Source organism: Helianthus annuus, chromosome 17, assembly GCF_002127325.2.
Source record: "Helianthus annuus cultivar XRQ/B chromosome 17, HanXRQr2.0-SUNRISE, whole genome shotgun sequence".
Lineage (NCBI taxonomy): Eukaryota > Viridiplantae > Streptophyta > Magnoliopsida > Asterales > Asteraceae > Helianthus > Helianthus annuus.
This window is the reverse complement of record NC_035449.2, coordinates 185,978,167-185,995,681: the sequence shown is the minus strand read 5'-3', so window position 1 is coordinate 185,995,681 and position 17,515 is coordinate 185,978,167. Positions and strand designations below refer to the sequence as shown.

The window sequence follows — 17,515 nt, the reverse complement described above, 5'->3', positions numbered from 1 at the left end:
TTACCTCAACAACAATCACACAGAAAAAAGGTACAGTTGACGGTCAATTCGAAACAGATATAGAATGCAGTATTTATATAAAGCCCGTGGTGGTGTTGGTATGCCGGTTATCATGCCACTTTAGCGTCACGGCAACGTTACATGACACGGAAAGCTTTGAGGCTTCTCCCCTTAACTTGCAGATGTGTGGGATAAATCCCTCTTCGGACTATAGCGACCCCCTTTAACCAATCCTTCATCGATCAACTCAAAAGTTGCTTGTTAACCTGCTGGCGAGAGTCCCATGGCGCCCCCGTTTAATTCGGTTGGCATGGGTAGTGGCACCCCGGGGGCGCTATCGGTGGTGAGGTGGCGGGGTGGTGCCCTCCATACCCTCCGGCCTTATTGTGATTGAAGAAAAGTGACAAACACTAGGGCCTATTTATGTTTTTATATTATTTTAAGAGTTAAAAGTGTCATTTACTTACATTTTTTTTTCACTTTTGTCATTTCAGATCAAATTTCAAAATTGTACCGTTTTCCTCCCCGACATTTTGGAAACGTGCCATTTTAGTCCACAAAATAACCATAGTTAAAAATTTTAGTTAGCTTAGAGGTAAAATTCGTTTGTTTCTAAGCCGCTGGTCACGGGTTCGATCCCGGCCAACTGCAATTTTGACTGTGGTTACAACTAAGCTAACTGAATTTTTTTACTACGGTTATTTTTTTGGACTGAAATGACACGTTTTCAAAATGTCAGTGAGGAAAATGGTGAAGTTTTGAAATTTGACCTGAAATGGCAAAAGTGAACAACCCACAGGGACTTAGACTAATCTTACATTGGTTTAAAACATGAACTTTGGACTTAGACTTTATTAGTCACTAATCCTATTGGTTTGATAAAACTGTTTTTATTATTATTATGGTTGTTCAATATGATTGGTGGCTTGTTTCTGGTCAGTCGCACGTCTCGCGGTAGTACTTCGTATGTGAAAAATTGAGGGTGTGACATATGTGTGGAAGAAGGTGCTTCTAAAGATAAAAATGTGTTACAAACATATTAAAAATAGAAACAGAAAGAAAAAAAAATACAATATAAATATAAATCATAATTTAATATATTTTTCTATATATACTTTGAGTATTCGTACCTAATATATAAAGATGAAGAACTTATTTTACAATTCACATTATTTTTAATTTTATATAAGATGATCATTAAAAAAATATAATTTCTTTTTTATTTTATTTTCATCTTAAGTTTCGAAGCATATTGTGAAACGTTTTCAGTCGCAAAGACCCTTTTGTATTGGTTGAGATGTAATTTTGGAGTAATATGTATCACCTTAAAGAGGTTACAAGTCATACATAGATGGCAAACTCAAATAACTCAGCAAAGTTAGAATTCCAACATCCCAAAAGATGTTTTTTATCGCCAATCTGAAGTAAACATGTATAATACATCGGATTAAAGTAGCTGAATACTGGAGCAAATATAAGATTAATTGCAAACAAAAGTAACCAATTTTGATCCAAACATATTAAAGTAGTAGTATAGAGATCATACCAAAGTGAAGTCTTTAGTACGTAGCGGGCAATTTGTAGGTCCCTCTTGGAGGATGACGAACCTAAACCTTGTTATACAAACCCACTAGCGAGTGCGGAATCCAAGCTAGCAAGCAAACCGAGATGAAACAAGTATAAAGCACAACACACAAGGTTCACCGATTAACACCACTGTATTAATACGTATGAAGGTTCCGGTTACAAGCACAATGTTTACAAATCTAACTTGCAAACTCTCAAAGTGTGTGTGTGTGTTTCGGACAGAATGCTCTCAACTCTCTCTATCTCTTGGTGTTTCTGTCTCTAAGTGTCTAAGTAACACAACACACTGAATGGGTATATATATACCCAGCTCTGCATGTCTGACCGAAGGATCCGATAGATAGTCGAAGGATCATCTATCGATTACAAAGTCTTCGAAGGATCTGCATTAACCTCGAAGGATAATCTATCGAATCATCCATCGAAGGTTCATCTTTCGAGTTCATCGAAGGATCAACATTATCCTTCGATGAGCATCCTTCGAGCCAGACAAAAGACAACCATCTTTCTAACTGTTTGGCCAAGTCAAACTAGGAGGACAGTTGACTTGGTCAAACTTACATGACTAACAAGGACATCGTTTATAACGTGACCGAATACAGACAAAGTACAGACACAAGTGCACCAACAAACTCCCCCTTGGCTGTAGCTTTGTCTCGATCTTCGATGTTTGCAGATTTGTCTTGATCTTGATCATCTTTGATCTTCATGTCTTCAAGACTCTGATGTCCTTTCGAGTCTTCAATGTCGGAGGATCTTCAAAGTCTTCACGTCTTGAAAGCAGAGAGTGTATCAACAAACTACCCGTATCATGTAGGAAGTGTGTTGACAAACTCCCCCTTAACATAAGCTCCCCCTTGAGTTATGCTCGTGAATGACTTGATCTTTATGAAGTGAGATCCTTGTGGTGTTGATGATGGCCAGCGGCAACTCGATCATCTTCATCTTTTGAGTGCCTTCTCGTCGTGTCTTCATTCCAAAGCTTGTCATCGACCATGTTCTCCTAGCCTTTAGAATCTGCACATGCAAGAAATCTAAACTCGTAATGAGAACAGCTGCTTGGAATAGTTAGTATAACCAAATGACACACGAATGACCATGTCACAATCAAACACCGTCCGACAGTTTGAAAGTTTAATAAATTTCTCGATTTTAGATTTAACTTTCAAATCTTGCAAATTTCGACCGTTTATGAAGATTTAGTCAATTCGGTTTTCGTTCAGGTTTCAGGTAACGACGACTCGAGCTCCAACATCGTACGATCGAAAATAAAGTATAAATAAAATCTTTTTGGCTTTTACAAAGTTTATATTAAAACACACCTAAAATCTTTTTGGTATTTTTGAATAGATTAAAAGGCAACAATTTTAATATCTTTTGAGTGTAATCAAACGATATCACCGCTAATGTCGTGCTGATATGCACCAAACGACGAAACTGTTTAAAATAAAACAATAAAAGTTAAGCAGTAAATAAATATATACAGACATTCTTTTTGCGAGTTTCGAGGGTAAGAGAATCATATCAGTGTACGGTCATGTCAAAACACTCTTGTTGTTCAGTTAGTTAACATTAAGATAAGCATCCTATAACAATTATCGGTATTGTTGTCCACTTAAGCTCAACTTATCAGATGTAATCATGTTTAGGAGATACATTAAGTTATGATTTATACTTACCGACCGGTGTTCATCCACATCACGACACATTCCCGTATCAAGGTATGCACGAGGGTTCATCTTACCGGTGAGTATACTGATTATCATCTGTTTGACCGTATAAAATGTGAGATACTCACTTATTTTGAATTGAAAACAAGCCCTATGTGATATAAGCACTTATTGATGAGGAACTTGATTTTCATATGCATGAGGGCACAGGAGCAAGTCCGTGAACAGGTCAGTACTTCCGTACAGCAGAGAGACGAACTTGACTCCCGGATAAATGTGATATTTTATCACTTATTTGTTTGGACATGTGATTGTTTATCACTTATTGAGGTCGAATGCAGTATGTAATATGTACACGTATGTATAGTATCATGGAAGATCTAGACTTGCGTCCCCGTTATTTTTCGGTAAAAGATACAACCATGATACCCAGATGATAAGCAGCATAAAGACCGAATATCTCAGAACCTCGGCAATCTATCAAACGAAATTTCGGTACTAAGACCATATGCCAATGAATGGTTCCCACCTGGTCTTCAGTCGATTTAAGATTTATATCACCCTGCACACTTTAAAATGATTGTGAGCCTACCGATACATCTTATATAGAGCTGCTTATCATTTTTTTATTTAAGGTTTAAGGAGGTTTGGATAGACCACTGATGTACTATCATTTTCTCTTTTGCTCGCCAGGAAACTCATTTTTGTTTTTCTATTGTTTTTGTGTTTTTGAAATTTTTCGATGTTTTTGGATTTTCCGATTTTTGGATTTACTCCCCCTAAAATCAATAAACTAAGATAAATTTAAAACACAAAGGTATTTACAAAAATGATTTTCCGATGTTGGTTTACTCTTGCTTGACCTTAATGCCGTTTACCAATAATAGGAAGTCAAATCTAGATTTGTCAAAAGCTTTGGTAAATAAGTCGGCACGTTGGTCATCGGTGTGGACCTTAACAACATCGATTAGCCATTTCTCAAAGCAATCACGTATGAAGTGATATTTGATTTCGATGTGTTTGGTCTTTTAATGCTGCACAGGATTTCTAGTGATCTGTAAAGCAGCAGAATTATCAACGTAAATAGGAGTAGTTAGGAATTCAAAACCGTAGTCCCGCAATTGTTGTTGGATCCAAAGAACTTGGGAGCAACAACTTGAGGCAGCAATGTATTCAGCTTCGCATGTTGAAGTAGCGACGCACGTCTGCTTCTTGCACTGCCATGTGACTAGGCGATTTCCTAAAAACTGACATCCAGCCGTTGTGGATTTGCCGTCGATTTTACATCCGCCATGATCAGAATCACTGAATGCGATCAAGTCAAAGTTATTATCCCTAGGGTACCACAGACCGGTGTCAGGGTAAGCCTTTAAATAACGAAAAATCCTTTTTACAGCTGCAAGATGTGAGGCCTTCGGGTTGACTTGATATCTGGCTAGCAGGCACGTTGGATACATTATGTCTGGTCTTGATGCTGTGAGGTACATAAGAGATCCGATCATTGCGCGATAGTATGAGGGGCTAACAGGTTCACCCTTCAAGTCCGGAGTAATTCCGTGATTTTGTGGCAGTGGGGTACCAATGGGCGTTGCATCAGTCATCTGGAACCGGCTCAAGATGTCACCAACATATTTAGTCTGATGGATGAATATCCCAGACTCAGTTTGTTGCACTTGTAGGCCCAAGAAAAAGGTCATTTCCCCCATAGCACTCATCTCGAACTTATCCTGCATAATGCGCTCGAAATTCCTACACAAAACATCATTAGTAGAACCAAAAATAATATCATCAACGTATACCTGTACCAGAAGAAGATCTCCATCTTGTTCCTTGATGAAAAGAGTACAATCGATAAGACCCCTTCGAAAACCGTTCTCCAGCAGATATGTAGATAAGGTTGCATACCAAGCTCGCGGTGCTTGATGAAGACCATAGAGAGCTTTGTTGAGCAACCAAACCCGATCGGGATGGACAGGATCTTCAAAACCTGGAGGCTGTTCGACATATACCTCTTCTTCAACCACACCATGTAGAAAAGCACTTTTGACGTCCATCTGATAAACCTTGAATCCTTTGAAAGACGCATAGGCTAGAAAGATTCGAATTGCTTCGAGACGTGCAACAGGTGCATACACTTCGTTGTAGTCGATCCCTTCAATCTGACGAAAACCTTGAACGACTAAACGAGCTTTGTTCCGAATAACCACTCCACGGTCGTCTTTCTTGCATTTGAAGACCCATCGAGTGCCAATCTTCTTGTAGTTCTCAGGTTTTTCAACAAGCTTCCAAACACCAAGCTTTTGAAATTGCTGTAATTCTTCCTGCATGGCTTCAACCCAAGCACTGTCTTTCAATGCTTCTTTCCACGATTTTGGTTCTTCTTGTGACACGTAACACGCGAAGGACCAGTCATTTTGTTGACCAGATTCTCTTATAGTTGAATACAAACCAGCATTCCGGTTGTTTCTCAGCTGATTACGCGTCTGCACACCTCGATGGACATCTCCTATTATGTTCTGCTGGGGATGGGTATCATGAATTCTCATTTCAGGATTATCTGGCACATTTGCATTGATACCCAAATTGGTAAGATTAAGATCAACAACCAACTCCACACCAGGAATGTGGGTAGAGGTGGATGCATTCCCTTCAGCAGTGTCTACATTCTGCGTATGAGGTGTATCACCAGAGGCACCTTGAACAGGAGCAGCTGGAGCCGAAGATCCTTCAGCTGCATCATGATATTCATCATCTTCAGAAGAGTCATTATAATCAGCAGCATCTTCATAAACCTCATTTTGAACCATATTGTTGACAGACGAAGAAGCTTGAGGGTCAACAACAATAGGTCTAACCAAAGGCGAGACAGCAGCGTTGTCACTTTCCAACAACATCCTAGCCGCTGCTGATTCTTCGTCAAAGGTTGGCAGATTGAAGGAGTCAAATAGCCCATCATAATCGAACATCCACGGATCACCGGGAGCCCTAACAGGACTCGTGTACCTTTGAACCCTCACTTCACTCCATAGCTCAATCTTTTTGGTAGCTAGATTCCAAACACGAAAATTCGGAGTAGCATATCCAAGAAAGAAACCCTCGATAGCTCTTGCTCCAAACTTTCCATCCGGCTCAATCATAGTACATGGAGCACCAAACGGTTCTAGGTAAGAAAGATCCGGTTTCCTTTTCTGAAGGAGTTCGAAGCAAGTCATGCCATGTCTCTTTACTGTAAGAACTCTGTTTAACGTGTAGCATGCAGCCGATACAGCCTCCCCCCAGAATTGAATAGGGAGTTCCGACTCTACTAACATTGTTCTTGCAGTTTCTATAATCGTTCGATTCTTCCTCTCTGCGACACCATTTTGTTGTGGAGTATAACGAGAACTGTACTCATGAAGAATGCCTTTAGAAGTACAAAACTCATCCATAACTTGATTCTTGAATTCGGTTCCATTGTCGCTTCGGATCCTCTTCACTTACAACGAATAGAGATTCTCCAACATTGTAAGAAGATCCTTGAGGATGCCAGGAGTTTGACTCTTGTGTGCCATAAAGGATACCCAAGAAAATCTAGAATAATCATCAGTAACAACTAGACAATAGGCATCACCAAACGTTGTCTTGTGCTTCATAGGTCCAAAAAGGTCCATATGAAGACGTTCGAGAGGCATGCTGACAGTGTTGATTTTCTTCAAAGGGTGAGACTTCTTTGTTTGCTTCCCTTTTTGGCACGAGACACAGATATCTTGTAAATGAAAACTTCTCACAGGCACATCATTCACAAGATTATTTTTCACCAAATGGTTCATCTTTCTCAAGTGAATGTGTCCCATTCTTCTGTGCCAAGATATAGACTCCTTTTCTGTGGCTTTTGAGACAAAGCATGTGACTTGTGCAGATGTTGTAATCGCTTGGCTCATGTCGAGAATATAAAGATCATTAACTCTCGGAGCCGATAAGAGAATTCATTCTTGTGGAATTTTGAATCCAGGTTTCAGCACATAGCAGCCGGCATCATCAAAATGCACGGTGAATTTCTTATCGCAGATTTGCGACACACTGAGAAGATTGTGATCAATTTGCTTAACATAATTGATCTTATCGAAGCACACGATGCCATTTGAGATACTTCCCTCTCCAGTGATGAATCCGCCTTTGTCTCCCGCAAAAGCAACATACCCTCCTCTAATGTTTCTCACGTCGTATAGGAGCCGTAAGTCGCCGGTCACGTGCTTGGATGCTCCACTATCAACAATCCAATGACTATTAATAGTTCCTCCTAGAACATCTTGCACATGTCATATAAAAACATCAGTTGAGGATGGGGACCCAAGCCTTAGTGGTCTTGGGTCGTCCCTGAGCATCTCGAAACATGAGCTCGATCTGTTGATGGTTTTCAAACACATTAACTCCCCCTGAACTATCACTCCTTTTAGATCTCCAAGTTTGTCTTTGTTTACCAGATTGTGTATTATGTACAGTTTCTGACTTTAATGGTTGTGACAAACTAGGTTTTCTTTTAACCGTTTTAACTTCAGATTTTAAAGCCTTTTCAACAGCTTTGATGTTATGACGTCGTTGTTTCGTTTCTTGTTCCTTAACAGTTCTTTTATCATGTTTTGGAGAAACAGGACGACGTTGTGAGTGACCTTGTTCAGAAGTGGTTCTTTCAACAAAATTTGGTTTGGGCAAGTTTGTGCAGTCTTTAATGATGTGCCCAAACTTCCCACATTTGAAACAAGTTCTCCTTTCAACAAACTTAGGAGAACTTGATCGACTGGCAGATGTCGAACCTGTAGAACCTGAGGTACTTGCTCTTTCATCACACCCGTTTGTGTGTTGGGTGTAATTGTTATCACTGTTACGTTTCAAAATCTTGACTTGTTGTACAAAATCAGTGTTTGATTTGTTTTCAAAAGTCTCAATTTTATCCGTACCTTTTGATACTACAAATTTAACATCTTTTGCTTTCTTCTTGTAGCGAGCTCCTTTTGATTCAACCTTAGCCTTTGGCTTTGGAGCTCGTTGTTGTTGTTTACCCTTAAAGGCAATTGGTTGTTGCTTTGTCGGTGACTTTTGGTTTCCAAATTATTTTCTAATTTCTGATTTTGGAACAGGATCACATTGTGTTACCACAACTCCTGGAATGGTCTTTCCCAAAAATTTATTCGTAGTATCTTCAAACACTTTGTCAATCAAAGATTGATTGACATTTTTGATTGGAAAAACTTTGTTTGAATAAATTTTACTATCCCCGACCAAAGTATACAACACATTATCACCTTTAACGGCAGACATACTTTCCTTGTCATTCCTGACATCTTTGATAGCTTTGACAGGATCTATCACTTGCTTGGCAACAGGTTGCACGACAGAAGTAGGAGGATCACAAAGAATATGATTCTCAATTGGAATTTCTACTCCTCTCGTTTCATCAAGTGATTCATCCTTGTCATTCACATCTGATTCATCATCTGAAGAATCATAGTCCTCAATGGTTGGAGGACTTTGTTTCACGGATGATGACGTTTCTTGTTGCTTAGAGGATGAATTTTCCGGTTTGAACCCTAGGCCAGTAGCAAATTCCTCAACATCTAGAGGCACACTGGGTTCATACCGAGGCATTTCCTCCTCATCAGGCATCTTGGTATAATTGTTCATCAAAGGGGGCGGACATTTCTTGTACCCTATGCCTTTCTGATTTCCCTTTGGTTGTTGAACATCGATGATGTGATCAAGCACAAATTGGGAGTTAGAATAACTATCCAATTTCTGTTTGATCGCATCATGCTCGCATTGGGCAATGGCTAATTGCTTTTTAGTTTCTTCCACAATGTTAATATATTCATTTATACTTACTTGCTTGTGGTAAACTACTTTGTTAACCTCGGACACATTTTTCTTTAATGTTTCTATTACAGATTTAAATTCTTTTTCATTCCGAGTTAAAGCCATGTTCGCCTCTTTGCATTTCGACAGTTCAATAACCAAATTCTGATTATGACTATGAAGCTTTTCTGATTCAAGCTTCATATCAGCACATGATTTACAAACACTAGGAGCAGGAGGTTCAGAATTTACCTGACTAGAAGAGGCTGAACCGTTTGCCATAAAGGCAGTTTGAAAAGAAAAAGCTCCATCTTCAGAAAATAACTTCTCCATCTCCTTTGATGCAGTAGCCGCCTTCCTAATCAGAATTGATTTCTGACATTTAAGCTCATCAGCTTCACTCAGTAGATCCTGAATATCATCACCTCCTTCCTCCTTCACATCAGACTCTGAGTGATTATCCCCAGAAACAGAGCCTTCTTCATCAGAACTTCCAGAATAACCAGAACTGTCATCACTTCCAGAAGACTCTTCTTTATGAACATGCTCGACGATCTTTGCATAACAAGCTGTTCCACTTCTCTGATCATCATCACCAAACTGCACTGACCAGTCACATCCCTCATCAGCTTGAACAGCTAAAGCCCGATTGGGATTTGAAGTTCCAGGCTGGCCCTGATTGTTATTAACTGCCACCATCCTCCTTTCACGGTTCTCTTGCTGGGCATTCACATTTGTAGTACTCGTCTGGTTTCTGAAAGGGTTGTGATTGCCATGTTTTGTTGGTAGAGTGCACTCACGTTTGAAGTGCCCTTTATTACCACAGTTGAAGCATGTAACGGCGTTGATATCAAACCCATACTTCGTATCTTTCTTTCCTTCCAACGAAGTTCTACTAGTACGAGCCATGAAGTCTTTGGCCCTTCTAACCGCACTTGCAAAAGCCCACTTAATATCCATCAACTCCATTTCTTCCTTGTCGATCTGTTGATAATCTTCATTGGTCATGTTGATGTTTCCAAGCTGACCTGCTACCAAACCACAGTAAGCACTGACCATGGTGTTGATAATTTCCATATGCTCCTTAGCAACTTCAATGCTAAGGTGTGAAAGATTTGAATTGTTGACTCGGATTGTGTTAGGATTTTGGTGTTGAGGTTGAGGATTGCTGGTATAATGAGCTTGTTGTTGTTGTTGTTGAGGTTGGACTTGTGGCTGTGTTGGGACAGGAATGTAAGACCTCGGATCGAATTGAGGTTGTGGTGGAGCAGCTGTTGACTGAGGAAACGGAAAGGAACTTGTGTTGGACACAAATGCAGTCTGCAGTTTAGGTTGCTGAGCTGCAGCGGATCTTGCCAAAGCATCGAAGCCTGGAAGGTACATTTCTGTATTCTGAGGAGCGGGAGCTCGCTTTGCTTTCCTGATTTCTTCATCATTCTTATGTTCCAGCTTCTGAATGAACTCATAGATGTTAACAGTGTCTAGAGTTCCGGTATGCTTCAACAACTCAATAAACGAACTCCATTTTGGAGGCAAGGCGTCAGCAAACCTATTCACCATGTCTTGTTGAGTAGATACAACCCCATAAGCACACATTTCACTAATCAAATGATAGAACCGTGTTGTCATATCATTTAGAGTTTCGTTTTCCAAAAATTGAAACGATTCAAATTCTTTCTTCAACAAATCATGACGAGACTTTCGAGCAGCTGCATTGCCTTCTCCTCTAGCTACTAAGGCATCCCACAACGTTTTCGTGGTTTTGCAGTATGAGAACTGATGATAGATATCTTTGTTGAGTGCTTGTGTAAGTGTAGCAAAGGCCTTTTTCTCCAATTCATAAGCCTTCTTGTCATTTTCAAGCATGTTAGCATAACCTTCTGAAGTGGAAGCTGCAACTTCAAGATTAGTATTGAACGCATTGATAAAACATGTCCAAAGATCGGTGCTTTGCCCTTGAACATACGTGTGAAAATGGTTTTTCCATGATGGAAAATCGTTCATATGGTTCAACTTCGGTGGACGATTGTTGCTTCCCGTTTCGCTTTCACTAATCAAAAGGTTTTGAATGCTTTGACTTTGATTGGATACCAAAGCCCATTGACTTGGACTGATTGATGGCGGTGGAAACATACTCTTTGCCCAAGCTGCAGCAGAAGTTAGTTCTTGACTAGATTGTGAGTCCAAACTCCAATCCCAAGGACTTGTACAACTCATTTTGATCAAATACTAATAGAAAACCTACACAAACACAAACTGTTAAATGCAAACAGACACGAATTGAAAGATACTGACTTGTTCGAAAGATCAAGACTTGTTCGAAGGATCAACAGTGTTCGAAAGATCGCTGTTGAGTTTCGAACAAAGACTTCGAAAGATTCACAAATAGAAAGATCCTTATCTTTCGAATATCTATCTTGAAAGATTCACAATTCGAGAGATCCTTATCTTTCGGATAACAATCTCGAAAGATTCACAATGAAAGATCCTTATCTTTCGAACACTGATCTCGAAAGATTCACAATGAAAGGTCCTTATCTTTCGAGAATGTATCCTTCGAAAAGATTCCAAGTACGAAAGATAATGTTTAGACTTCGAAAGACTACTCGAAAGATGCTTATCTATCGAGCTGTCTTTGATCGAAAGATGATCTTTCGATGTCGAAGGATATCTTTCGAATGCTCTGACACACCTGTCAAAAAGGTGACAGGTTGGTGAGAAAGGTGATTGGTTGGTGTACCAACTTTCGGCAGAAGGGATGTTCTGCACACGATTTTTCACCAACTTTTTGACTTTCAAATAAAATTTCCCAAAAAGGCAAACCTTATCCAACAAGTCCAGTCACCGGAGATAACCGGAATCTTGGCCGGAAATAACCAAAACTTTTTAGAACAAGATTTTAAGTTACCCAACCCAACCTGAACACTCCCGAAAGGTTTAGAACACGTTTTTCAGTTTAAAAATGCAAGAAAACTCCAAAAACGGGTGCTAAACCAAATGTCCAAACACACCAAGAACTTGAACAAACCCGGTTTTAAACAAGGTAAAGAGCCACGGCTCTGATACCACTTGTAGGTCCCTCTCGGAGGATGACGAACCTAAACCTTGTTATACAAACCCACTAGCGAGTGCGGAATCCAAGCTAGCAAGCAAACCGAGATGAAACAAGTATAAAGCACAACACACAAGGTTCACCGATTAACACCACTGTATTAATACGTATGAAGGTTCCGGTTACAAGCACAATGTTTACAAATCTAACTTGCAAACTCTCAAAGTGTGTGTGTGTGTTTCGGACAGAATGCTCTCAACTCTCTCTATCTCTTGGTGTTTCTGTCTCTAAGTGTCTAAGTAACACAACACACTGAATGGGTATATATATACCCAGCTCTGCATGTCTGACCGAAGGATCCGATAGATGGTCGAAGGATCATCTATCGATTACAAAGTCTTCGAAGGATCTGCATTAACCTCGAAGGATAATCTATCGAATCATCCATCGAAGGTTCATCTTTCGAGTTCATCGAAGGATCAACATTATCCTTCGATGAGCATCCTTCGAGCCAGACAAAAGACAACCATCTTTCTAACTGTTTGGCCAAGTCAAACTAGGAGGACAGTTGACTTGGTCAAACTTACATGACTAACAAGGACATCGTTTATAACGTGACCGAATACAGACAAAGTACAGACACAAGTGCACCAACACAATTGGAGATAACTTTCGCATTTATGCGGACATTGTTACAGGATAAGCTAATCAGCCTACTAAAGCAGGGGCAGACCTATAGTGACGCTTTGACGGTAGCGTAAATTTAGGAAAAACTTGACGTTTTTTCGATTTCGTTACCCTTTTTTTGAAACGTTACCCCTATATGGATTTTCTAGATCCGCCACTACTTTAAAAGATACCGGGGGTTACAAGTTTAGTTGTTATTTAGTTTACATTAACTTGAGAATTCTTTTTATTTACCATTAAATGAAAATGATCAAATGGGTCAGCGATGGGTGGACAAAGAGAACCAAATGTAGTTTCTGAGAAGGAAAAAATCCGACCAAGCTAGCGAGTCAGACATACCACATGGACCGTTCAAGTAAATCACTATGCTGATAGTTAGATACATAGAGCGAAGTATAAAAATTAACTCTTAACGATTCATGAAGTATAAATATAATTCAAACCTGTACACAGGTATTTGTTGTTCGAATTCTACCACAGATAAAATATAAGTATCCGACTTGTTAAGGGAATGTAAATAGTCCTGAAAACTTGGTCTAGTGGTAATTTGGTCTGCCCTCCCTAGTGGAGACGCAAGTTCGATTCTCGCTAAGGCCATTTTCGAGGGACATCTGAGTGAAGGGACGAATTTGTGCTTTAATCCCGGGTTGAAACCTGACGAGGGGTGAGGATTTACGGGTTCCATCTAGTTCCCGCGCATTGGCGGGCACGGTCTCATGGCGGTTGAGGAGTCGACCTTGGACATGACCCCGAACAGGGTGAGTTTACATGTGAGACTCTTTGCCGTTGAAAAAATAAAAAGTGAATGTAAATCATTATGCCAGTGATCAAACTATCCTGATAGCAAAGATATTAAATAACGACATTGTCAATATCTGATGATGTGTTATCCATATCCACATGCGAGAAACTAGAGAAACTTTCTTTCTAGAATTGCATATCTTACATAGGTGACTCATTTCAGGTTCATTTAAGCAGATTATTCCCTGCTTCTTACCGTTGATGTCAGAAAAGTAGTTTCAAACGTTAAAACATTGGGGGCTTTCAAGAACAATGACACAAAAAGGTAAAGTTAGGATGCACTAGAAACAAATAGAATGTAGTATATTTAAAGATCAAATTTGCATATACGTAATGACATGAAGCTACACAAATCAAAGATGATGGGTGAATAAAAGTCGCATTTCCCTAATATTCTGAAAAACTTTACACATTTAGGGCTCATGATTTTGAGATTAATCTTGTAAAAGAAAACTTGCCCCCTAATTTTCATTGACGCATATGGATTTTTACCCTCTCACACTTCATTAGCCCCACTGTGACAAGTGAATAGTTGCATATGTTAAAACTTTCATTACAAAAATCAGAGGTGAACCACATGTATTCCAGCCATAAAGAGAACTAAAACAACTCACATTCAACTATCCACTTTTAGACACAAAAGTTTAATATGACGATCTCTGCTTTAGCTGATGCACGTGGATATTGTATCATTTCTTCTAGTATCTTTACTCTACCATGAATATCAACAATCTCTTCGTTAAGATATATTGCTACTTTCTTTAGCATTGGAGACTTGGCTAAGATAAGTTTCACAAAATCCATTCTGGTCTTCATGTTGCTGAAGTTATATATCTCTATCACACGGAGATGATCCAGGGTAACATATGAGTAATCTTGATGATCAATAAGGTTCATGATGGCTTGTGACACAGCTTCGGTCAGATCATCTTCCATCTATTATTAATAAACATATTAATAACATCCCAATACATATATACAAATAAATAGACAATTCCTACGTTATTTTACCTCAATTTTAATTGTCTCTATGTTTGGAGAGCTTGTAACCAAAAGAAGAGCAGAAAGTAAGTCGACTTCTCTCCCAAAGCAGAATTCAAATCCACATAAATCAAGACATTTGAGGTGGACTAGCGAGGTTGGCAGCTTTTGTGGAATAGCACCTTTAGCAAAGCACTTTATCCAAAATAATAAGGATAAAAAATCCGTTAACATTTTTTAATCAGCTGGTATGGTTATGTTAAAGCAATTATAATGTTCGATGTGGATTGGACTATTTTGGCAGTTTAGTACAAAGGTTTTATTTTCCCAGTGGGTTCAAAAAGGTTTTACCATTGCTATTTTAGTCTCCTAAGTTAACTTCATTCATTATTTCCGTTAGCGAGAAAGGTAATTCAGTCATTTTAAATGGCTGAATTGCCCTTCTGGTTAACAGAGTTACATATAAAATGCCTGAATTGTCCTTCTCGTTAACAAAAAAATGGATGAAGTTGACCCGATTTTATGTGTGTGCGGGTTAGAATTGAGATTTTTGACACGAATAATAATAATATGTGTTGGGTTCGGGTTGCACATCTCAACAAGTCATCCCGCCAACCTGACATGATTGACACCCTATTTTCAAAGTTAATTTACCAGTGGTTATTAAAATCTTATAAAGAAGCAACTTATATATGCATATATATCTTGTAACTTTAGCTTTGGGAGGCTTTCAAAAAAAATGGAAATTTTTCTTTCTAACCCTAAACTATTAATTTTTTGACAGTTAAGTTTAAAGTTTTAATTTTTGTTTCCTTTTAAACCCTAAGGTTTTAATCTTTGACAATTTACCCTAAAGTTTTAATATTTGGCAATTTAAGTTTAAAATTTTAATCTTTGTTTCCTTTTTAACCCTAAAGTTTTAATCTTTGACAATTTAAGTTTAAAGTTTTAATCTTTGGTAATTTAACCCCTTTGATTAATTTGATTTTTTCACTTCTAATTCAAAAGTTTCCATCTTTTGTGATTTAACCACTTTGATTTTTTTTTACTTATGTGTTGTAATATTGGCTTTGGGGGTTTTTCAAAGAAAAAGAAAAAATGGTTATGCATATGGTTGTTGTAACCTTGGCTTTGAGGGTTTTTCAAAAAAAATTTGATTTTTTACTTTTCACCCAAAAGTACTTTATAAATTACTTTTAACCCAAAACTATTTTTTTTTACTTTTAACACAAAACTTTTAATCTGTTGCAATTTATCCTCACAACTTTTTTTACTTTCAACTTTGGTCCTTTATATTTTTCATTTTCCGCAAATTTTTAGCTTTATCATTCGTTCTAAATTTTGTGACTTAACACACCACAACGTACGTCTTTAGTTTAACGTTTTTACGTTTCGTTCTAAATTTTGCGGGTGAACGTTTTTACATCGTCTATTTTTTCCTGTTTGATAGGTTCAACATAACGTGCGCGCACTAAATCGACTTAGTTATCAGTAAAGAATCCCCGCCGCATTGCGGCGGGTCTTAATTCTAGTTATAAACAATAAACTTGTATTTTATTTTTCTTAAATTGCTTGAAAATTCTGATACAAACTTAAATTTAAAGATATATTTACGACGATTTTATTCAGTTGCAAATACCCATTCTGGTGGTATGAGATAAAAGCTTGGAGTAATATGCATCACCTGAATAGGGTAAGAACTCATACACAGACGCTCAACCAAAGGTATACGCTCAAATAACTCAATGAAGTTACAACTCCAAACTCCCAAAAAATGTCTTTCATCGCCAATCTGCAGATAATATAACACATCCACACAGTAAATAATAAATCTGAGCCAATTTATATTTCAAACAATAGTATAGATCGTACCAGAGTGAAATCTTTAAGTAGCGGGCAATTGGAGATAATTCGTATAAAAACTTCAGCGGTTATGCTGACTTTGTAAAAGTATAATATAACCAGCCTTTCAAACCCTTTAAAGGTTACCGGAGGTTGAAATGCACAATTTTTGAGTTTTAGGGCCGTCAAATGTTGCAAGTTGAAGAAAGCCGGCAGTAGCTTATACTCATCACCTAAGTTGATCAAAAGTTGAAATTCCTTCAAAGCATAATTCCTCGATAGGTGAAGTATTATCTGATCAACCTCCCAACAGCTATCCATTCTATTGAGATGAAGCGAGAATTCAAGTATCGGACCTTGGTGTAGCAACAAGACCGGGTAAACAACGTCGTGCAAAAATGTGCATTTGTTTCGTGTATGATACATATAGTTATCAAAGCAGAGTTTGGAGATATTTCGACAATGATACCTCCAATTCCGAGATAGAATACTTGTTCTGAATGCATCTGGCATTGGCATAAGAGTAAGAATATTTTGTATTATACTTGGAGGAAGGTTGCTCATCCTATCCATCGGTATTCTTCTTCGACCATCCATCTTACGAATTGTTCCTTACACACCAAACAATGCTGCAGAACTGCAATGAAACCAAAACCCATGTAAAATTGGAGCTACCACATGTATTTAAAGAGTTGATTAAACGAATGGTACATTCATATGGCAAGTTTGCTCATTTTGTTTACATTAACTTGGCAGATTTTCTAATACCACTTGGTAAAATGAAGATGAAATCGAGTAAATATATAATGACATGAAACTACAGAAATGGAAGAGTATACATACATACATACATAGATACCTGTAGTAGGGTTCTTGTGATGTTTGAGGAGGAGATCGCGGATGGCTTCTTATAACGGCAGTAAATTAACGTTTCCTATTCCTAACGGACATCGAGAATTGATGACATTTATGATTGTAACCGTCATCCATCATATCATATGACTATGCATTAAACCGCCGGAGAATATCTTGAATCCAAGTTGTCAAACACTCTTACTTTTCGGAT

General features: G+C 38.4%; 1 protein-coding gene across 1 annotated transcript; it reads right to left on the bottom strand.

The window, feature by feature from the left end:
* Window positions 1-14,154: 14,154 nt before the first annotated feature.
* LOC110921570 (F-box/FBD/LRR-repeat protein At1g13570) lies at window positions 14,155-17,080 on the bottom strand. The gene is made up of 4 exons (XM_022165921.2): window positions 16,480-17,080; window positions 16,292-16,399; window positions 14,638-14,802; window positions 14,155-14,562 (listed from the first exon to the last, which is right to left on the bottom strand). The coding sequence occupies exons 1-4, from the start codon at window positions 17,044-17,046 to the stop codon at window positions 14,257-14,259; spliced, it is 1,146 nt and encodes a 381-aa protein (XP_022021613.1). The 5' UTR covers window positions 17,047-17,080; the 3' UTR covers window positions 14,155-14,256.
* Window positions 17,081-17,515: the final 435 nt, after the last annotated feature.